This window comes from Indicator indicator, chromosome 8 (genome assembly GCF_027791375.1).
Source record: "Indicator indicator isolate 239-I01 chromosome 8, UM_Iind_1.1, whole genome shotgun sequence".
NCBI classification, from domain to species: domain Eukaryota; kingdom Metazoa; phylum Chordata; class Aves; order Piciformes; family Indicatoridae; genus Indicator; species Indicator indicator.
The window spans coordinates 29,061,331-29,084,258 of NC_072017.1; the positions used below are offsets into that span (position 1 = coordinate 29,061,331).

The following is a 22,928-nucleotide window of genomic DNA, read 5'->3' on the forward strand; positions in this document are numbered from 1 at the left end:
GGGATCCAGACATTGCTCTGCCATGCTTCAGTCCCCTGTTTCCCACAGTGAGTCAATGGGAAAGGATTGAGAACCTTCCATGTTCCTGGCTGGTTGCCTAGGTTTTTTTACCAAGGCAGAAGGGTTTTTGATATAAATCAGCAGTTGTTCCCAGATGTGGTCTGTCTCCTGAATGATGACAGCTGATTATTTAAAATTTTACAGTCATAAGTGTAAATGCTTTGACTTGTCACAATAAATGCCCAGCTTTTGTAAATTCAGAAAGTACTTCACTGTTTTTTGTCTCCCTGTGTCATGAATCTCTTACACTTCGTTGCACACTGCATGTGAACATTTCCCTTCTGTTTTCTCTAAGCAGGTAGTAGTTGCTGCTAATTCTATCTAACCATCACTTCAATCTCGTGTCAAGGGAGACTCTTTTTTGATAGTAAATGGTGATGACCAGATTTTCTGTCTCCTCTGTTAAAAAGAAAAGGAAAAAGAAAAAAATTACACAATTAACAGTGTTTGAAGTAGACACTGCAAATGACACCCCTAGAGCTTAAAACTCTTTTTATTCTCCAGAAAGATGGATCATACTCAGTAGCTGTTGAAGGCTTCCTACTGTCCTACTATTTGGGGAATTAAAAATTTTTCACTGGTTGGTTCAAAGTAGAAGAAAACTGTTTAATTAGTTATTCTCACTATTTGTGAAAGAAAAACAAAGGAAAGAACAAAAGCTTTTTTTTTCATTCTCCAGATGCAGAGATCTGTTTTAACAGTCAGTGATGTTCTGGGGCTGCTTAAACAAACCAGGCTAAATCCAAGCCAGCACTCCTAGCAATAAATAGATAGGGTACTTTCAAAACACTTGGCGATGCAAGTAACAAACTGCATGCATCACTGGAGTATAAACTGAAGAATCTGGGGAGAAATTATGCAAATCTGAAACCAGTACAGATCTTTGTAATAGTATTATATGGAGTTTGTTTTCTCTTTTTGTAGAGCTGTCCTTTATATTATATATTTGGTATGTAGTGTCTTTTGTTTCACTAAGAAAAATAAGTTTCTTTAATGCTAATACATGTTAAAGATGTTCCTCCAGTTGTGTTACGTCACTACAGTTGTTAGCTGGTTCTTCGCATGATGGTTGAATCGTGAATAGTGGTGGTACAATGACACTGAAAAATACCATCTTGCTTGTGTGCCAATTCTCTTTTTTTTTTTCAGAAGAAATTTGTTGTGCCACACATTGTGAGATGCTGAATATTAGTCTCATAAAAAAATTGCTCCAGATAGTATAAATGAGCTGGTTGTTTTTCATCCACACCTCTGAAAGTGTGGTAATGAACATCTGCCTACAACATAGACTTAATGTTTGTGTGCCCTTGTGAGAACAGAGCAGAGAGATGATGTTGGAGAAGTGGATATTGTGTACCATGAGCTCAGTAACATTTTCAGCACTGTCTGCCATGAGATCCTCATTAGACAAGCTGTTGATGGATAGACAGGATGAGCAGACAGCTGGATTGGAAACCCTCTGAATGACTGGGCCCAGTGTGTGGTGAGCATGGAATTAACTTGCATGCTTCTGTTGGGAGTAATGCAATAGGCTGGGGCAGCCTATTTACACTGATGGCTTCTTCAAACACCAACGCAGATGACTGAAAATTCTGCTTTCCTCTACTTTCCTTACCAATTCATGTACTAAGGCTAAATTTGTGAAGTTGTTTGATATTCTGAGGTTTGTAATATTTTGAGGATTTAAGAAATTTGGACTCACAAAGGATATATGTGTCCAGGACTAATGGGCTTTTTTGGGTGTCATGTAAGCCACCCGTAGATAAAAAATGAAGGTGCAGAGAAGAAGCCACACTTAGGACAAGTTCAAAGCATAGAATGAAAAGTCTCCTTAAGTAAAATGGTGCACATCCCCATTAGTGTTGAAGTTGAGAATCCACATTCAAGCACATTCTCATTTTTGTGATACAAGTTATGAACAGATAATGAGAGGATACACTCCAGTAGGTGAAAATTACTTGCTGCTTTGCTGTCTCTCCTTCATGGCATTTTAGTTAATTATACTGTCCCATAATGAGTTATGGCTGTGCGCACAGAGACTTGAGATGAAAAGGAGGAATTATAGTGGTTTTCAAAAGCCAGACCAAAGAGTATCGCTGCCTGGGACAGGAGGATAATAAATTCTGTGAGCTCAGATCAGCGGATGACCACCGGGTTCGTCTGCAGGTGTAAATTAGGACATGATACAGCTCCTCTGTAGCATTAGTTATTAAACAAAAGCAATTTCACTGTTTCATTCCTTTGTGAAACCTCTGTAAAGGACACAAGCAGAGTCGTCTTTGTTACTTATGATTTCCTATTATACTTTTCTAAACTGCCCAGAAAGACAGTGGCTGATCAAGGGAAAATCCTATGCTGTGAGGCTGCCGTAAGTCACCAGAACTTTTAAAAGTTCTAAACTAACAACTAGACATTGAAGTGATACTACAAGGCTTTTAAAGAAAAATAAGTATTTGCTTCACGCTTTGCTCTTCCTTCTTCTCATCAGTGTTTCAGGTTAAAACTCAGGTACTGAATATCAGTATAGCCCTTTGCCAAACTTACCTTTTTACAGTTCTTTGACTGTAAATCAGGAGCCAAAAAGACGTAAATGTTCTTCATTGCACATATTCAGTCATAGGTTATAGTGAGAAGAAACTGTCTTGTATGTTACTTGGTGCCTACTGAACAGCACCTTACTGGTGGATGGTCTGCACATAATAGGATTAGAATCACCTAAAAGTAGTTTTTTTCTTAGGTAGTTTCTCTCGTTTGATGCTTTTTGCCTTAGTACCCTTCTTCATTTGCTATGCATGAAGCTGTAATGAGTATGGGACTTGTATACCTATAGGCAGTACAGCGACCTCTCTTTGTGTGTGATCGTGTTTTGGAGGTAAGTGTCTGTGACAGTGACAAAGCTTCAAGTAGGTCTGGTTCCAAAGAATAATGAAGACAGGGTTTCAGTACTGGTCATCCTCTGTGTCTTAGTGTCTCAGCATAACATGCATGTTAATATTTAAAAACACAAGCGTAAGTAGTGCTGGAGAACATCAAAGGCATCAAAAGTTAACTACATGTGCTCCACAAAAAGGCATTCTTCCTGCCAGTCTGCCTGTGCTCAGGCCATTAAGTGCCACTTGCTGCCTGGCTCATAATTGCTCAGCAAACAAAAAGACCTTTTCACTTTTATGACCTTTGCTGAAAGTCTGACCCTTTCCTCACCTGTTCTTCAAAATGCACTCTCTAGTTGCCTTAAAACATCAGTTACTGCTCCAGGGTTTTTGTCGGGCATGAACGTAGCTTGTTGATACATGCTGAATTCATGCTGAACCTAATTGGAGTGCTCAGGGTAAAACACCTCAGTCAGTTGTTCTTGACCTGGTGAAGGCAATATGGATGAGGTTTTACTCTGGCTTTGCTTCTTTCATAAGAGGAGCAGAGGCTATGCCAAAGGTTTGTTGTCTGTGAGCACTAAGGAGGCAGATGATTGTAGAGGATGGAAGGTAGGAAACTCTTCAGAAACAAGTTTTCCATTGCTAAATAAATTCCACAGCTCGATCTTCCATAAATGTAGGGACTTGTGAAATAGTTTCTTTCTGATTCTGGGTTGCTGAGACTTGCTCACAGTCACCCCGTGCTGCTGGCTGTGTATGTGCATCTCTGCACTCTATGTTATTCATATGAAATACTGGTTGGACTTCTGCTGGAAAGTTAGTTCACCTCATTTCTTCCTGGTTATATTGTGATATTCAATAGTATCAGCAATGTATAATATCAGAAGCTGCTGTGCTTTGTTCAGTACAATCGGTTCTTAATTCCAGCTTTTATCTGGCTCATTAAAGTAGACTTCAGTGGTAAAGGAAATCTATACCCTCAAAATCAGTAGGAGTGGTGACTGCTAACTGCTAAATTACTGGTGACCCTTGCAATTTAGAATTTAGACTGTGTATAGCTTTCAACAAATACAGTTGTCTGCTTGGAGGTCAGGAACCTTTGAGTATTCATTTATTGGTGCCAGTTGAGCCAGATGCTCAGCTGAAATATATGATCATGCTTCTAGCTGTAAATATTAATTGTCATATGGTGCAGCACAACAACGCACAGAGAGTTTATGTTAATGGAAAGTGAATCTGAATGTGTCTTTTTTGGATTAAAGTGATGTGAATGGTTGAACCTGAAAAGATTCCTAATCAGATTTTCTCTATTTTCTTACAAAGATTGACATTTTTGAAGGTGGGAGGTTTATTTGAAATCCCTAATTTCTCATTTTGTGTTTGTGATGTAAAAGGAAGAAGTGCATTTTATTCTGATGTCATTTACAGCAATATGAGTCCTTTTAGGACTTCAGACACACCAATGAGCTTGAGCAGACTGACATTAGATACTGTGCTAGGTAAAAGTGAGTCACAAGGAGTCTCAGTCTATGGCAAAAAGAAGTGTCAAGCAAGTCCTTTAGAAAATGTGAAAACCAGTGATGTTTTCATCACAGGTGATTACAGTCATGTCTGATTAATCATTTGCATTTTTGCTTTTCACAGTATCACCTGATATATTTTATTTTTCCCATAAACATGTAAGCTGTAAGCTGAGTTCCCTCTTTAATGCTGAGATCTCTTTTTTTTGTCTTTACAGTTTGCCGGGAAGACTCCTACCAGTCCATAGTCTCATGTGCTGCTGTAGTGCTTACCCCTGTAGAGCCAGCAGTGGACACAAGGAGAAAAGAGCAGACAGTATTGCCTGATGTGTCCAAACAGTGAGTTACTCACATGACATGATCTGTTACAGATGCAATGTAAACACTAGGCCGGGGTCTTTCTTGTGGATGTGCATATGGAGCTCCTTTCTGTGTCATGGGTGGTTACACAGGCCTTTTCAACAGCAGACATTGGCCTAAGGCTAGGCTGCTGCTTTTTTTCATTAGTCTACCTTTTTTTTTTTCCCCAAGGCTTTTGGTGATGTGGTATGTGGAGGGAATGAGCATTTTCTGAGAAATTGTTTCTGTAGCAGGCTGATGAGGTGATTCTTTCTGTCCTTTCATTCTTGCCCAGTTTTTCTAGGCAGTTGGTGATTTTTAGAAAGTAATTTCTGAATGCTCTGTTCATCTGAGGTATTTCAGTAGTTCTGAGTGGCTTTTACTAATGTGTTAAGGGGTATAACATCATCTTTGAAAATGTGGTAGTTTCCAAGGAAAGTCTGTTTAATTAGCTATCTTTTATTGGATAAGTATCATAACCACAGCATGCACAGTAACATCTGTCTTGCAGTACCGGGCAGGATGGTTGTTTCTTGTGTCCCTGAAGAAGGAAAAAGCCCTGTTTTTATTAAAAGGGAAAGACAAGATAATGCTTTATGACAAGACAAACTTGGGGCCTGTGCATTTTGAAGTGTGGCAGGTAATGAAAAACATGATAAATCATAATGCAACATCCTTATTGGTCCCTACCATTTATGTTTAATCTTACACTTCTCTGGGTATATAAAAAATGTAGCTTTGAACTTGTCTGTAACTCCTAGCTTGCATGCCTATTACTGTAAGAAAATGAAAACCTTCCCCCACTCCTCTAGCCCCTAAAAAACCACCCAAGCCCCTAGAACACCACTAGCAGATTAGATGAGATTAGATTAGGTTGGATGTGATCTTAATCACAAACCTGTGGTTTAAGCCTTTAACCTGTGGTTTAAGTCTGGTGCTTCTTTTTCAATCTGGTGTTGAACCCATTTCGTCTAGTCTACCTGTACTAGAAATTTAACACAGTATATTGCCCATCATTGAGGCATTGTTGCAATGATTAAATATTTGAAATGTAGTTAGTATCTAATTTAGGTAGTGTTTCACTTGTGTGGCTCTCTGAATACTAAAGGACTGGAAAGGCAGTGGGGCTGTGACATGCTGTGCTGAAACGCAGAGTATTTTTTGTGCTTAGTTCAAACAGCATAGTGCATTTTTGCCTTCTGTTCACCGAAAGGCAAGCCTGTGCCTGTGCCATTGTTGGATTGACTTTCAGCAGCTCATGATCCCTTATGGATTCAAAGTAGGGAAACTCCTGTATATCTTTAGCATGAATGATGCCACCTCCTAGATTAGTTTTTTCCTTAACCTGACTGGTAATAGCAAATCTGTTGGTTTGCTTTCTGGTGTGCTTGGGTTTTAAGATGTTTTTTTCTGACTAGTGATATCTTCTGAGCACACAGACTTAAATCACACTTGTATTAAGCACTCAGAGGTCTCGGAAACACGCTCTAACCTCTGCTGCTTTTCCAGTGTTCACATCTGAAAAGATGACTTCTGGCTCTGGATTTGTTTCAAATAGAAAGAAGCTTGTGCTTAAACAGGTATATTTGAACTTCTTCACGTATAACAGCATCATTGTATCAGTATCTTTAAACCAACTTTTCTTACAGATATGCTGGAAATGAAACAGTCATCTTGCTGGAAACCTTTTCCATGTTGTTAGAATGAGAATTCAGTAAATATTGTAGAAACCTGCTAAGATATTGCAGGGCAACAGAAGTGTATGGCTTTAGAAAAATCCCCAGCATTGTGAAACATCGTCATACTTTTCACTTATTTCATCCTATGCTTTCCACAGGTAGATCGTTTTGCTCCTATCCAATTTTAATGGAAGCAAACCAGATCTCAATTCCTCTGTCTAAATATCCTGGTGTCATTTGTCTCCAATGTAAACATCAAGCAAGAAGAGGCCTTTAGCACATACTGAATTCAACTGGTGTTGAGTGCTGGTGAAATATAGTTGCTGGTGTTCATATTTACCTCGGTGGGAAATAACATCAAGCTTCTGTCTGTGTTCCTGAATAGCTTTGACTTGTCCTTCCCAAAATGGTGCACTCCACTGAGTGATGGCCAGTTACTGCTTTCTGGGCTTTGGACAGAGTATGTTTAGAATAACAAATGCTTTCTAGAACTACCTAAAGGAAGCAATGTTTTATCCAAATTATAAAATGAATATTGGTGATAATGAGATGTTGAAGAGTTGCAAATAACTAAAAATACTTACATTGTGAAGTGCATCCCTTCAATGCAATTTGTGTCATTTTTGACCAGTGATGTTACATTGTTGTAGAAGGAAACTGTTTAGTAGCTTTAAGTAATGGACTGCATTTGCTTAACATAATTTTATTGTAAGTAGGAAAGAATTGTGCCAGAAGTGGAAGCAACAAAACTTAACCATTCTTTGAAGTGGCAGTAATTAGATGTTACCAGCACTGGAGGAATAAAAGGCCAATTTTTTTCTCTCTCCATTTTTTCTTGGAAGCTCAGAACATTTAGTCAGGAAGCAATTTCTTACCGGCATGTAGGTTATTGCTAACTGTTGTGTGTGTGTGCACTGGGCAAAATCCCTGCCTCAGTCATTCTGCAGTGATGCCCTTGGCTGTGTAGTGTGATACTTACCAAATAAGCAGACAGGGCTCTGGCCAAGCAAACATATCATTTGCAACCTGGAGGTGACATCCCATCCTAAGAAGCATGAGGGAACCTGTTTGGGGAAGCTGTAGCACATGCAGGAGGAAGATGGAGTCCTTGCCAGGTGCTTTGGCTACTTTTCTGTGTTGCCTCAAAGGCTGGCACAGTACTAGAGGAGTCAGCTGCTCTTCTGTAAATATGTATTTTGGCACCAGGGTGTTTGTCTGTATTTTGTAGAAGAAGAATGCACAAAACTTCATTTTATACACTTTGCAAATCATAATTTCAGTGCTCGGCATGCAAGAGCACCCCTTTGTAACTTTTGTCCTGCTGCACAACGGGCTCTGATGCAGAGGAACACATAGTCTGAATGTCAGTGTGAGGTCAGGATGAAACCCAGGAAATGTGAGCTCTGCCTTGCTTTGTCTTCTGGGCCCTCCACTTTGTCTAGGATATTGCTTTAATTTTGTTGTATTTTGTTGTGGTGGTTTGGCCCTGTCTGGGGAGAATTAACTCCATCTCAGCCAATCCCAATACATTTGTAGAAATGCAAGGCTTAAAAACTTCACGCTGTCTGAAAGGTTCAAGTTATTAAGGCCACTTTGTGTTGCTGTATTGCTAAGTTAGTCAGTTGTTCTCCAAGATACCCAGATGCTGAAACAATTCAACCATTTTGAATAGTGTTTGCATAGTCCTAATATTAGTCCTTCCTATTGGAATTCACACAGAATCACAGAATGTTAGGGGCTGGAAGGGATCTCGAAAGCTCATCCAGTCCAACCCCCCTGCCAGAGCAGTATCACCTAGAGCAGATCACACTGGTATGCCTCCAGACAGGTCTTGAGTATCTCCAGAGAGGGAGACTCCACAACCCCCCTGGGCAGCCTGTTCCAGGGCTCTGTCACCCTCACAGGGAAAAAATGTTTCCTCCTGTTTCCATGGACCTCCACCACTGCTCCTTGTGCTGTCATTGGGCATCACCCAGCAGAGCCTGGCTCCAGCCTCTTGGTACTCACCCTGCCAATCTTTGTCAACATGAATGAGGTCACCTCTCAGGCTCCTCCTCTCCAAGTTAGAGCCTCAGCTCCCTCAGGCTCTCCTCATAAGGAAGATATTCCACTTCTTTGGTCATCTTTGTGGCTCTATGCTGGACTCTATCCAGTAGGTCCCTGTCCCTCTTGAACTGAGGGGCCCAGAATGTAAAAAATTTCCAATGTAAATAAATCAGCTGCTGGGACAGAACAATGACAAGAGAATTCTCCCTTCAATTTTGACTTTCACAAGGGAGCATGGGAAGGGAGGCATGGCCCAGGGAACTGGATGTTATGCTTTCAAACAAGCTCACTTCAGTTTTTCTGGCCAAACTATCATCTCCACACTACAAGGGGCAGCATGGAAAAAGGTTTTTAGACATTGCTCTCCTGTGTACTGTACAGATATAAGCACAGAAACCCCGTTGTATGCTACCAGTGCTTGAGGAACGTGCAGTGCAATTGTGGTGCAGCATTTTTATTTTGAGGGATTTAAAGTTAGGCAGGAGCTTAGGTTGCTGTCTTGGATATGACTGCCCTGCAGTTCAGAATAGTAATGGCAAAGTGGAGGCCCTCTGAGCTGGCCAGTTTAAAGCTGGCTTCTGCATTTGTACTTCACCTGCCATCATCTTTCTGATTATCAATTTATTATTTTTTTAAAGGATATTATTTGCTGTTGAATTCTTTTTTAGAGCTGCAGATCTTGTTATGTTGTGGTGCAGTGTAGTAATTTGCCAACCATTTTCCATGTCAGAAATACTTTCCTGAGCTTTAGGGTTAATTTCCAGATAGAGACGCTAGGGAAACAATAGGGAAAGCGATAGGGTTTTAAACTAAAAGAGGCTAGATTCTGACTCAGTGTAAGGAAGAACTTTATTTATGAGGAGAGTGGTGAAATGCTGGAAAGCTGTCCAGATAGGTGGTAAATACCTCATCTCTGTAAACATTCAGGGTCAGGTTAGATGGGGCTCTGAGCACCCTGATCTGGTTGAAGATGGCTATGCTCATTGTAGGGGAGTTGGACTAGATGAGCTTTAAAGGTCTCTTCCAGTGCAAACTATTGTGATTCTAAATCCTGTAGCTCCTTTAGCAGCTCTTCAGACTCTTTACCAATCAAGTCAGGCTTTTCTTCTGGTGGATTCACGAGTGTATTGAGTCTTTCCAGTATTCTGTCTGTACCAAAGCTGTTTAACTTGTTGTGTCGGTGTGAGCTGAAATTCCCCCCCCACCAACAATAACCAGGCTAGCCCAGTTTGGAAGCAAATGAAGGCTGCATTTACAAGCAGAGTCTAAAATCTACGATGAAATGCAATGAGTATGTACAAATATACAAAATTCACAACATTCACAAATATATACAATCAACAGAAAAGCACAACCGATCTCCCTTTGCTTCCCCCCAAGGGGACCCTCCCAAAGGGGCCTCTCTCTCTCCCAGGAGCTTCCCCCCAGACCCCCCTGGACAGAGAATCAGAGTTAGTTAAGCAGAAAGTTGTTAACTTAGCTGCCAAGGTCAGTACGTGTTATCTTCAGCCAGAAGAGAAGAAGAAAACAGCAGCCAGACAGCCCAGCAACTGCCCCGACTGCAGAACGCAGAATGTGCAGAGTGCCCACTTTGTTTTGGGTAATAGTTCTTAAACATTTCTGTCTATCCAGTGGAAGTGTTTAGAACAATAAGTATTTTGCTTTCTTACACCCAATAGTGACTTATTTATACTCTTTCAGTTTCTCTGTTTTGAACTTTGCAAGGAAAAATTAAAAAGACAGTTTCAAACCATCACACTTGTAGCTTGCAGCCATACTTACCTGAGCAAGGTCCTTAAGCATGAATTCAATTTGAAATATATGAGAAGGCTCCTTGGAGTCACAGTGACTAGCTGGGTGCTTACAGGTGGGAACCAGGGTGGTAGATGGGGAAAATACAGCTTTAATGTCATTGGAATGTGAAAAATTTAGGAGCTTTTCTCCTCTCTCAGGACTTTGAGTTATAGGTCTTTGAGGGCACTCTCCCCTTACCATCACCACTCTGAGCACAGGCTCTCTGCTGGCACAGGGTGTCAGCCTCTGTGACATTCCAGGGATGTTCTCTTTGCTTCCATCTAAGTCAAAGGGCAGGAGAAGAGAAGGACATGAGACTCCTGCCCTCTCTGGCTGCTACTAGATAGACTGTGCCTGCCAAGGACAGCTTGGCTCAGGCACCTACAGGATGCTTCATCACCAGCTCCATTTTTCAGAAGCACCTAGGGCACAGCCTGCTTCCTCCCCATCCTCACAGACTTTCACTTCCTGTACTGTCACCTCCTCCAAATGGCTCCAGGTCAGTATTTAGGATGGAGTGTAAGGTTTACAATTTCCTGAAGAGCAGTTATCAAGCTCAACACTACCTCAAATAAAAGCAGAGCAGATGTAACTCTCACTTTTTTGTGAGGTGTCCCTGCCCATGGCAGGGATGTTTGAACTAGATGATCCTTGTGGTCCCTTCCAACCCTGACTGATTCTATGGTTCTATAACAAAGTAATTGTTCTACAGGAACACACTGGTAAGCCTTCCTGACTCTTGCAACCTTGCCTAATTCCTTTCAAGAGAAGTTGAAGCTGATTACGTATTACTCTTTGTTTATTTCAGTAGCAGATTTTATTTTCTTTTTTCATTTTCTCCCTCCAATTATTTTTGTGCCTTGATAAACCTCTTTCTTTTTTTTCTTTTCCTTCAGAAGGACAGTGTCGTTACTTTACCTCTGTAATTTTTCGTGTCTCTTACTCACAGCCTGAAGCGTGGCCTCTACCGCATCCAGGTTGCCAGGCAGTTTGTCTGCTTTGGCAGTCCGTACAACAAGGAACGTTCCAGTAATGTGTAAAACGAACACTTTTCAGGCTCCTTTGGACAGTCTGATCAAAGATGATTGAGCTGTTTCAATTTCCTGGATAAGTGGGCTGGAGCCCTGTGAAAGCATGTGTCACTCTGGGTAATATGGAGAGCATACTGATGCCCTGTGTTGCTCTGGAGTGACATTGTGTTGAAAGCGTGCTTCCGACTCAGCTGCAAACCCAAAGACAGGTCAGCTGGATTACAGTGTACATTCCAGCACAACATTTTAGGGATGGGTAGGAGTTAGAGGAAGTAGAATTTATGTCTGTTTCTTTAAAGCACCTACTTTGAGTAAATATGAGCAATATGCTTATGCTGTCAGTGGTCATGTACAACATCGGAATCGCTCCCTGGACTAGTAGGCATCAAATATGTTTCCTCAAGGGCCAAATGCATGTCCGGAATTGCTCAGCACACAAGGTCTTCCTTGGGGGACCAGCCAAACCTGAGAGTCCTGTGTGTGCAGGCCAGAATGGGAGGGCATGCACATGTGCATGCAGGTCCCACCCATTCTCTCCATGAGCTGCTTCCTCCACTTTATTACACCGTGTCCGCCCCCAGCACCCCTGAGGAGCAGGACCATCCGTCTTTCTTGCTGCTTGTGCTCCTTCCAGGATCCTGCAGCCTCCTGTTTTATGGTCCTTTGCTGGTGGGCATGTGGTTCTTCTTCTGTGTAGATTTAAGGATGGCTAAAAGACATTAATGTGCTTCACATGCCAGGAAACGTTGATGCTGTCTCCTTTGCACATCTGTCATGAGTGGGTATTTCTGATGAGGACCAGAACCTACGTTTCATGTGGCAGGCTGTGAGCACAAGCTGGAAATGACAGTATATGTGTTTGGTAAGGTAATTTCCATAGTATAGGAGGGTGTTTGGTTTACTTCAGACCCTAGCATACAGGTGGGTTTTGCGTGTAAGATCTGCCTATCAGCTAGAATGCCTAAGCCTGCTGAAGAAACATATGAACCCAATATATCTTAGGAACAAATGTCAGTCCTTTGGCAAAGTTAATGCTTAATGAAATAAAGATGGGTTTATTTTTTTTTAAAGCCAAACTCTTCCTTGAAAAAAAGGTCTTTGTGCTGGCAAGAAGAGCATATTTAAAACAGGTAACTGGCTATCGCTATGCAAACAATTAGTAGGCACTCAAAATGTAATCAAGGTAACAAACAAGAAATTAACTCTTATTTTAAAAGGTGCTGCTTAGCTGCTACATTTGATAAACCTCATTTTTTATTATTCTGATTCCCTGTTTCTCTGCAATAAAACAGAGGAAACCCAAATTGTAGCCCGTGGCCATAACAACTCTGTGGTCTTCTTGTCCATCCTATATTGCTTTCTGCACATAATGGGAAAATGAGTTATTTTGCTGTACTCATATCTGAAATGGGAAATGTTTCAGAAAATAGCAGAAATACAGTATTTACACTTATTGCCTGCTATTTCCTAACCCTAACTAGCCAAAACTCCTACCTGACATTGCCTCTTCTCTAGGCTGCTCATATTGGTACCCTCTTTCTGCTCACTTTGAGGGAAAACAAAAGAATAAAACAGACTCTGATCTTTCTATTTTTATTCTCTGTGTCTGTCCACTGCCAAAATGACAATGATTTTACACAAATGCTTATAAAAGTTGTGCAAAGGAAATATAATTGTGTTGTAAAGCAGATAGAGAAGAAACTGTGGTGAGGAATGGAGTACTGGGGCCTGTGCTCTTCAATATCTTTATCAACAATCTGGATGGGGGGATTGAGGCACCCTAAGTAACTTTGCAGATGACACCAAGCTGGGTGGCTGTGTCCATCTGCTAGAGGCTAGGGAGGCTTTGCAGCAGGACCTGTACAGGAGAGGCCCATGGGCCAAGGCTCACTGTATGAATTCATCAAGGCCAAGTGCCAGGTCCTGCACCTGCGTCACAACAACCCCACAGTGAGCTACAGGCTTGCGGATGTGTGGTTGGAAAGCTGTGGCTGGGAGAGGAACTTGGAAAGCTGTGGCTGGGAGAGGAACTTGGAGGTGTGGGTTGGTAGTCGATTAAATTTGAGCCAGCAGTGCCCAGGTGGCCAAGAAAGCCAATGGCATCCTGGCTTGGATCAGAACCAGGGTGGGCAGCAGGGACAGGAGGTGATCATCCGCCTGTGCTCAGCACTCGGGAGGCCAGAACTTGGGTCTCATCTTCAGCTCTGGGCCCCTCACTCCAGGAAGGACATTGAGGGGCTGGAGCCTGTCCAGAGAAGGGCAACAAGGCTGGAATAGGGCCTGGAGCCCCTGGGCTATGAGGAGGGGATGAGGGAGCTGGGGGTGTTCAGGCTGGAGGAGGCTGAGTGGAGATTGAAGGGAGGTTGGACTGAGGAGGGGACAGCCTCTGCTCCCTGGTGGCAAGGGACAGGAGCAGAGGAAATGGTTTCAAGCTGCATCAGGGGAGATTCAGTCTGAATGCTAGGAAATAATTCTTTAAAGAGAAGGATCTCAGCCTTTGGGATGGTCTGCCCAGGGCAATACTGGAGTCCCCATCCCTGGAGGTGTTTAAGCAGTGTCTGGAGCTGGTGCTTAGGGTTTAGTGTTGACCCTTCAGTGCTGGGTCAAAGGTTGGACGGGATGAACTTTTGAGGTCTCTTCCAACCAGATATTTTCTGTAAATTTTCTGTTATAGAATGAGAGCATCATCAGCTCTCATGTTCCTTCTCAGTTCCAGCAACCAGCAATTTGTAGGAAAGGGAAATAAGTATTGAGTATCTTAGGCAATTGTTAGCAACCAAATTTCTGTATAGTTGAATTTGATGTTTAGTTGCAAATGTTGAATAAACTGGTTTTTGAGAGCCACTAATTTTAATTATAAATGCTTGATATTTTCAGTTTTTTGTAGTTCAAGTCCTCTCTGTTGCTGTGTGATGGTGTAAAATGGAGGAGACAGAGGAGTGATGGCAGTTGTTCCATGTAGGAAAGGTGGTGTGTAGTAGATTTTATCTATAGCCCCACCAAGAAAGCTCTGATCCTTTGCAAATATGGTCATTGTTTGGAAAGCTTCCTTTTCCCTCTGAGACACTGTTTCTAATGGACAACTGACCCCACGTGTTTAAATGGTTGCCCTTAAAGCATTACTGATGTTAATGAATGGCATTTCATGAAAAAATTCAGGATGGATTGTTGAAAAAGGTGCCTGATGAGGTCATCTTGAATCTAAAGCCTGGAGGACCAAGACATTTGCAAGCTGAGATAGCTGTTGCAATAAGACAATTGGAATGTATCATTGTGTAGCTAATCTTTATTAACAAAGGAAAATGAAGGACATAAAAATGTGTAGGCGTAATGGAGCTTTTCTGAAAAATGGTTTCTGAGCTCAGTATGGGGAAAATTCATAGAGAGTGTTGGGAGTAAAAGTGGTCACTGGAATTGACATTGGCAGAGGGTATGACCAAACCTGACTGAAAGCATTGGATGATACAAAATAAGGACAAATTTTCCCCTGCTTCAGCAGCAAGCAGACTGCAACATAAACTGTATCAACAACTATTTCCTAAACTGACCTGAAGTCATTATAGGTAAAACATTGTCACCAAATCACAGTTAATTTAGAAAAGGGCTCTGGGTTAGCCTGAGGCAAGAATGAAAAATCACTTTGTTCCATTCACATCTCTAAATTTATATACCTTTATGATACCATAAATGTCATTCTGCTTTTGGCCATCTCTCTAAGTAAGAATCTCCTTGAGGGTAAGATTATCCATTTATGTCTCAGATGTGAGACAAACTTTTTTTTTCTTTTTTTTTTTTTTAATTCCAAAATTAAATTAAAATCTGTGCATTCCATTCATCCTTCTTTTCTTTGTTCTTTGTGAATCATCACATTCTCCTTTGGACACTTCTGCAGTGGTGGCAGCTTTACTCATCTGATTTACTTGTCCTTCATGTCCTTCATGTCCAGAAATGCATCAATGTAAGTAATTTTGTAGTATTTAATTGGAGGTCTTATTTGAAATACACCAGTTGTCACCCAGATGGATCTATAAAGTCAAGTGCTTAAGATACACTTGGTTCAAGAGTAGAAATTTTATCTAGTGCTGTGTTTTGCAGCACTGTAGCTGGGTGTTGATACCACAGCAGTGTGTTTTGGCTACTGCTGAACCCAGCACCCAGGCTGTATTTTTCCAACACTTTCATCCCCTGCTGTATGCTGAGGGGTGGGCAAGGACTTGGGAGGGGACATGGCCAGGCCAGCTGACCCAAACTGGCCAAAGGGGCATTCCACGCTGTATGATGTCAGCTCAGAGAGAAAAGCTAAGTGAAAGAAGGCAGTGTGGGGACACTGGTTGGTGGTGTCTGTCCCCTGGAGCAGCCACTACAGGTGTTAGAGCCCTGCCTCCTGGGGGTGACCAAACACCACCTGCTGATGGGCAGTGGAGAACAACAGCCTGGTTTGCTCTTGCTGCTGCAAGTGACCTTTGCTTGTGCTTTGCATTGCATTATTAAATTGCTTCTATCTTATTAGGGGCCTTTGGTTACAGTTCCCCTCTCCCCTGCCCATCTAAGAAGGGGAGTGATAGAGCAGCTTTGGTGAGCATCTGGCCCCCAGCCAGGGCCAAGCCACCACACTGCAGCAGTTGGGAAGGCAATGTTAAAGCTCCTCAGTGCCTGGTTGTGCCTAATGAGAATTTGCAATTGCAGTGAGACTTCAGCCAAAGAACGTACTTTTAAAATACATAACTCAGAGCATTGGGAGAAGTCTCCTTTAATTCAGAAGGGGAGGAAGAGAGAAGTGCTAACTGTGCCATTTATTAGATTTTCTTGTAGGCTGGTGTGTCCAATATCTTGAAAGGATATAGAAGTTATATTGCTGTAAATGAGGGCAAAAATATTTGTTAAACTTGGCTTCTTTGACTCAAGCTTGCATAAAATTAAGTGGAAGTGCTTAGTGTTAGGTAACCTCTCCCAAACCAGAATTATCCTTTCTGCTGTGTAAAAGCATTGGCTGTTGCTAAACTCTAATTAAAGTTCCCTTTGAGCCACAGCCAGTGGCTGAGTTTTCACCAGGAAATTAAGGCAGGTTTGGGTTTGCAGTTTTGCAGAAGTTAGTGTTCTCGAAGTGCTAAAGAGGCAGGGTGGGGGTTGGGGTGAGGTGGTAGTGAATGAGAGGGGATTAGGGGATAATTTGTTTTGCAGTTCCCAAGTCTGTGGTGTTTGCATTGTAATACAGCCTCAGTTCTTACAAATTAGATTTCAAAGCGTAATTGTGGCTCAAGTATAAAAATTAATCAGCTATGTTATTGCTTGTGAACAATTAAAGCATCATAAATTGGAAAACAAATGTGAAGTAAATATGCCTGTCCAGGTAATGCTGGGGTTTTGAACTACTTAATTTGGTTAGATGCATTGTAGATTAAAATTGGGTTAAGTACATAGCAGAGACGTACTTGTTTTACTTTCACAGGAATTTTAATAGTACCTCTGCAGCATAAGAACAGCATTTCTCCTACTGTCACTGGAAGGTTAGGGGAAGGAGGGATGTCAGGGAAAAAGGTAGGTAGATTTTCCTTGATACTGTGCGGGTTTATAGCTCATTTTATGCTTCCACTTAAAACATTATCACACAAAATCACAGAATGGTCTGGGTTGGAAGGGACCTCCAAAGCTCATCCAGTGCAACCCCCTCTGCAGTCAGCAGGGACGTCTTCAACTAGATCAGGTTGCCCAGAGCCCTGTTGAGCCTCATCTTGAATATCTCCAGGGATGGGGCCCCAACCACCTCCCTGGGCAACCTGTTCCAGTGTTCCACCACCCTCATGTCCTTTCTGTATTGAGGGCTGCAGAGCTGTACACAGTACTCCAGGTGAGGTCTCAGTGCAAAGTGGCAGAATCTGCACTCTCCATCTCTGGCCACTCTGCTTTTTATGCAGACCAGGCTGTGATTTGCCTTCTGTGCTACAAGCTCACACTGCCTGCTCATGTCCAGGTTCTCATCTATCAGCACCTCCAAGTCCTTTTCCTCAGGGCTGTGTTCTCTCACCTCCTCCCCCAGCCTGTATTGATAATGAGGATTGTTCTGGCCCAGGTGCAGAGCACTGCACTTGCTCTTGTTGAACCTCATGAGGTTAACCTGGATTCACCTCTCCAGTCTGTCCAGGTCCCTCTGGATGATATCCTGTCCCTCTAGCATATCAGCAGCACCACTCGGCTTGGTGTCATCTGCACACTTGCTGATGGTATGCTCTTGTATGTAGGTTTTCATTGTACTTATGAACAGCCCTGGGAGCAGGGATTTTAGTAATCAGTCTCAGTCTGTGCTTACACTAAGTATTGAATATGTTGTGATTTACTTGCGTGGATTTAGTCCTAGCAGAGATGGAAGGCTATAGCTGGAAAGGTGAAGTGGTACTATTGCTCTTTGTTTTTTCTTCTCTTTCCTCTGCTGGCCTTTTCCGTTCAAAACAGTGGCTTTATTGGCCACCATATGTGAGACACAAGAGACATACAGCTTAGAAAAAAAGCAAGCTAGGAACTGGGGAGTTGGGAAGCAGAGGAGCCAACAGTGAAAGGATATAGTGCGTCAACACATTAGGACACATGCAGCATTGGTACAGCTGAGTTGAGACACAGATTTGCAATAAAGTTGAACTGTGAAGGCGAAATACTGTAGCAAGCAGCAGTAAATTTAAACCAGCTGAATGCTACAAAAATTGTCTGTACAGTTAGCACAAATAAAAGTTCCTTCTGTGCCCCAGGGGCAGGAGTAAACTCTCTAATACTAAAATGAGAGCTGCTTTTTATCAGTAGTAGCTGCAGTGGCCACCATGTTAAAAGTTCACTGATGTTTGGGAGGGAGGAATGTATTTGTTTTTCTTTTCCCACGCTATACATCAGAGTACTTCATGTGCTTCTGGTTCCATGCTTATTAGTAAGTATTTGTGGATATTGCAGGATTTTGCTCCAGTTGTTTCAGTAACAAATGGCTTTGCTTTTGGTATTTTAATCCTCTCTGTGGCAGTGGAGCAGTGTGTAGCTTTTGTTGCACATGAGAAATATTTGTTGCTGCTACATTGATCAAATGTGTATCAGCGTGTATGGCAACTATGTCCACCTATTCCTAATCCAGATTTAGAGTTTCCATCATAGCAGCCCACATCATCAGTTTATGTACAGCTTTAATGTCTCCAAAAAAGAAAAGCAGGGAAAGAAAAAGAGGCCAGTTCTTGCATCTTAACTGAGGTTTTTCTTTCAGAAACATATATATATGTAAAAAAAAAAAAAGTATATGCATATACACACACCTATACATATATATGTACATCAATGTATGACATAGGCTATAGCCTGCAGCTCTTCCTTCTTTGCTCCAAGATCAGCTGTTACATGTGTACGTACATACAAATCTCCCAGATCACAGGAGCGTTCCTGGGGTAAGCAAGGCAAGTAGATAAGAAGTTACTAGGAGTGAGCTATAGGGAAAAATCAAGGGAAGCACATGCAGGGGGAAAAGAAGTATCTTTGAGGTAAACTTTCCCATGTTTATAACCCATACCCATGGTAAAAGTCTCTGCCTGTTTGTTTATACAGAAAGCTATGGTAATGCTCACCTGCCTGTTGTACTGGCTGCTCTTCCATCCCCACACACTTTATTCAAACTTCTTAACACTGATTTTCAGAGTGTTCCACTCACACCTTTTTACAATGTCCTTTTGTGTAATATATGTTAAAAATGTCATTATATACCATTTTAGTATGTCTGTAGGTTACTACAGTGGAAGATAAGCAGTTGACAAGGACTCATCTCTTCTGGCTATAGCAGATGCAGAGGTAGCAGAGGCCTTAAGTCAGAGTCATAAAACAATCTGGAATAAATGTTATGAGAACCAAGAATGAAAAGTATCCATTTATTTTAAAACACACTTGTAGTTTGGATTGCATCATTCTCAGTGTCTCATGCACACAGGTTAAAGGCAGAACAGGAGAAGCAGAAGTCAATTTTGATAAATCTCATTGCAATGATACCAAGTTATGTTGTCCTACAAGAGCCCCCTATTAATAGGGCTATATTCTGAGACTTATTGTTATAATACTATTTTAAATCTAATCTAATATTGTAATCTTGTGTTTCTGTTCCTTGTCCGGACCTGGATAAAGAGAAGTGGTTGATCTTTTTGACTGAAAATATTTTCAATAAATAGTTCCAGATGATTTATTGTCGATTCTGAGAATGCAGCACTCTCAAACGTGCCATGTAGCTCCGCAGGTAAAGAAAAACCTCCTCGTTTTCTTGTCCAAGGAACAGTGCACTCTATTTGGGATAATAATGGAGGAGTGAGAAAACAGTATTTATGGGTCAGTGAGAAAGCTCAAGTGTTCAAAAGCAGGATTACCACAGTACTTTCTAAATCCTGTGTTCGTGTTGTGGGAGTGTACTAAATGCATTTAACTTTGAAATCAGATGGACTTGAAATGGAATAATGCAAATATGATGGTTAGTAATAAATGCTGTTCGTAATTGTTTTCAAGCTCTCTTCAGCTGTGCTGCAGTTTAAAATTGCATACTGCCATTAAAATGCAGAGAATACATACAGTGCTGATGGCAACCAGATTGTGCTGTTGAAGAATGCTTAAGCAGGCAAGTTGTCATCCCTCATTTGTTCTCCCAGAAATTACTTCTGTTTTTCAAAGATGTCACTGAAGACTAGCAGTGCAGTTAGAGGACTCGGGATACAGTCCAGGTACTTTACAGAAATGAATCACAAAGCTGAGCCGTGGTTCAGAAAAGAGTCATATCCCCATTCAGGTAGGGAATTTTGATAGGACCTCTAGCAAGACTTGTTTGTCCTCACATTCAAAGTTGAAATGACTACAATTCATCTGTTCAAAATAATGTTTAATGCTTCCATCTTTGTACTATCTACTGACTTACTCCTCAGTTATTATTTTAATGTGATGCTACATAGTAAAATACACTAAATACTTTAAATGAAAGTAAATTTGAATGTATAATGGATGCCTGATAGACTTCAGGGATTCCATAATATGGATGGCAGCAAAACATGCTGATTGCAGCTACAATAATAGATTACACTGGAAAAGGCAAGAATTAAATACCTGTAATAGAATGGGTTTCGTTACTATGGGAACAGTTAAAGAAAATTTTCAGCATTACAAACCACTGTGTGTAGACAAGAGAAATTGTGTCCTTTTCAGTCAAAGAAGCCATGAGAGCCTTCCAAGAACACGACTAAATAATATGAAATGTTTGAAGCAAAAGCTGTTAAATATCTCTCTACGATATGTCAGTGTTTTTGTGTTCCCTCTTCCTGCTTTTGCCCCATTTTTCTGCTGCTAATTTTTGGAGGTGGAGGCTTCGAGTTGTGTAGCAGAAAATGCCTTGCAAAGAGGATTAGTGAATGAAAGAGCAATGTGGATGAGTTATTTCATTTCTGTGGCCATTTACAAGAGATCTAGTCCTATCTCATAAATCTTACTTAGACCAGGACATCTGTACTATAGAATCGCTTTTCCTTTGGCATACTTTTCTCTTTATTCCCTTAACCTGGAAATAATGAATGTACAAGCTAGAGGTGAAAAATTTTCAGCTCTGTATTTCACTAAAGCTTAAATGCTTTCAAATAGTCACTTTTTGCATGTTCTGCTTAATAATATTCTAAGCAAGGTGTTAACATTATTTTTATTATTTTTGGCTCTAGATGTTATATTTTTTTAACTTGGTTTCTATTTGTTCAAGGAAAGAATGTCAGAGAGGGGGAAAACATATAGCATGTCTGCAGTAAATAAAATAATATATAAAAACATTTAAAGCATCTTTTATACTTGATCTAAATCAGAGGTTTTATATATCCATTGACTAAGCTTTAAAAGCTTAATAATGAGGAATGCTCAGTCCTGTACTGAAACTGGCAGAACCTGCAAGGTTTTGAAACAACTAAAATTTGATGTCTGGGAGTAAGGGAAACTGTAGCTGAAGTCAATTAGCACCCTTGCTTTCATGATACGACAAGGTACTTAAAAAAGGAGGAGACTCTTTGATTTTCTTTGAAAGGAAAAAACTGTCTGGGAAGTATATCAGCAACTGTTATTTAAATATTCACGAAGCAATGCTGTATCACTGCTGCGTGCCTCTTTCAAACTCATCGACACCAAACTACACCCCAGCAGCTACTTATACTCTGCTAAATACATGGTCTTATTTTCTGTGCTTCATTGTGAAATAAGAGTGCCTAGCTTGCAGTGCAAAGAGCCATACTGATTGTTTAGTACTGGAGTAAGAGTACTGCATGTTTAGGGGCACTGAGGATATATACTTAGAGCAGCTATTTTGTTTTGGGTGTAATATTTAGAATCATAGAATCAACCAGGTTGGAAGAGACCTCCAAGATCATCCAGTCCAACCTTTCACCCAGCCCTATCCAATGAACCAGACCATGGCACTAAGTGCCTCATCCAGCCTTCTCTTGAACATCTCCAGGGATGGCGACTCCACCACCTCCCTGGGCAGCACATTCCAATGGCAAATCTCTCTCTCTGTGGAGAACTTCCTCCTCACATCCAGCCTATACCTCCCCTGGCACAACTTGAGACTGTATCCCCTCGTTCTGCTGCTGGTTGCCTGGGAGAAGAGACCAACCCCCACCTGCCTACAACCTCCCTTCAGCTAGTTGTAGACAGCAATGAGGTCACCCTGAGCCTCCTCTTCTCCAGGCTAAACACCCCCAGCTCCCTCAGCCTCTCCTCACAGGGCTGTGCTCCAGACCCCTCCCCAGCCTTGTTGCCCTTTTCTGGACGCATTCCAGTACCTCAACATCTCTCTTGAATTGAGGAGCCCAGAACTGGACACAGGACTCAAGTTGAGGCCTGACCAGGGCTGAGTACAGGGGAAGAATAACCTCCCTTGTCCAGCTGGCCACACTATTGCTGATGCAGGCCAGGATGCCATTGGCTTTCCTGGCCACCTGGGCACACTGCTGGCTCATGTTCAGCCTACTATGAAACACCACTCCCAGGTCCCTCTCTGTCTGGCTGCTCTCCAGCCACTCTGTCCCGTTATTATGAGATTGATGTGCAGCATTTTTCATGGTTGCATAAAGGAATAAAGAAAGACTCTCGTTGTGGGAAGTGCTTTGGTGTGCTTCAGAGACCTGGGACTTACATATGTGTGCAGTCATAAGCGAGGGGCAAGTCTCTACGTTTAGAACTGCTTTTGCTTGTTTGGAAGCTTTACTGACCCTGCCTGTGTGCAGTTCCTGTTCTCTTCTAAGTGTCGTGGAGAGGGAGAATAGGGATGGAGGATGGTGATTATTATGAATTATGAAAATATGAGTTATGAAATTATTATTATTAATGTTTGATTAATTATATATATTGATTCGGATGCACGGTTGTAATAATATAGACCATAACTGATTTAGTATTTACAATTATACCCAATTATAATATTTACAGTCAATTTCTAATTAAGGGAACGAAAGGGTGCAGTTCCGCCGCTGGTCCACTAGATGGAGACTCGACAAAGCGCTTGCGGCTGCTAGCTATGTGAGAGATATTTATAACGTTATCACGAGGCAGGTTAAACTG

The 22,928-nt window shown here is 41.6% G+C and overlaps 1 protein-coding gene across 2 annotated transcripts in view; it reads left to right on the forward strand.

Moving 5' to 3' along the window:
* Window positions 1–22,928, forward strand: part of CCSER1 (coiled-coil serine rich protein 1) — an 816,857-nt gene that overhangs the window by 116,223 nt on the left and 677,706 nt on the right. For both annotated transcript variants that reach the window (XM_054382972.1, XM_054382973.1), the window contains exon 4: window positions 4,672–4,792. In XM_054382972.1, the coding sequence (XP_054238947.1) occupies window positions 4,672–4,792 (121 nt within the window). The remainder of the gene's footprint in view (window positions 1–4,671; window positions 4,793–22,928) is intronic.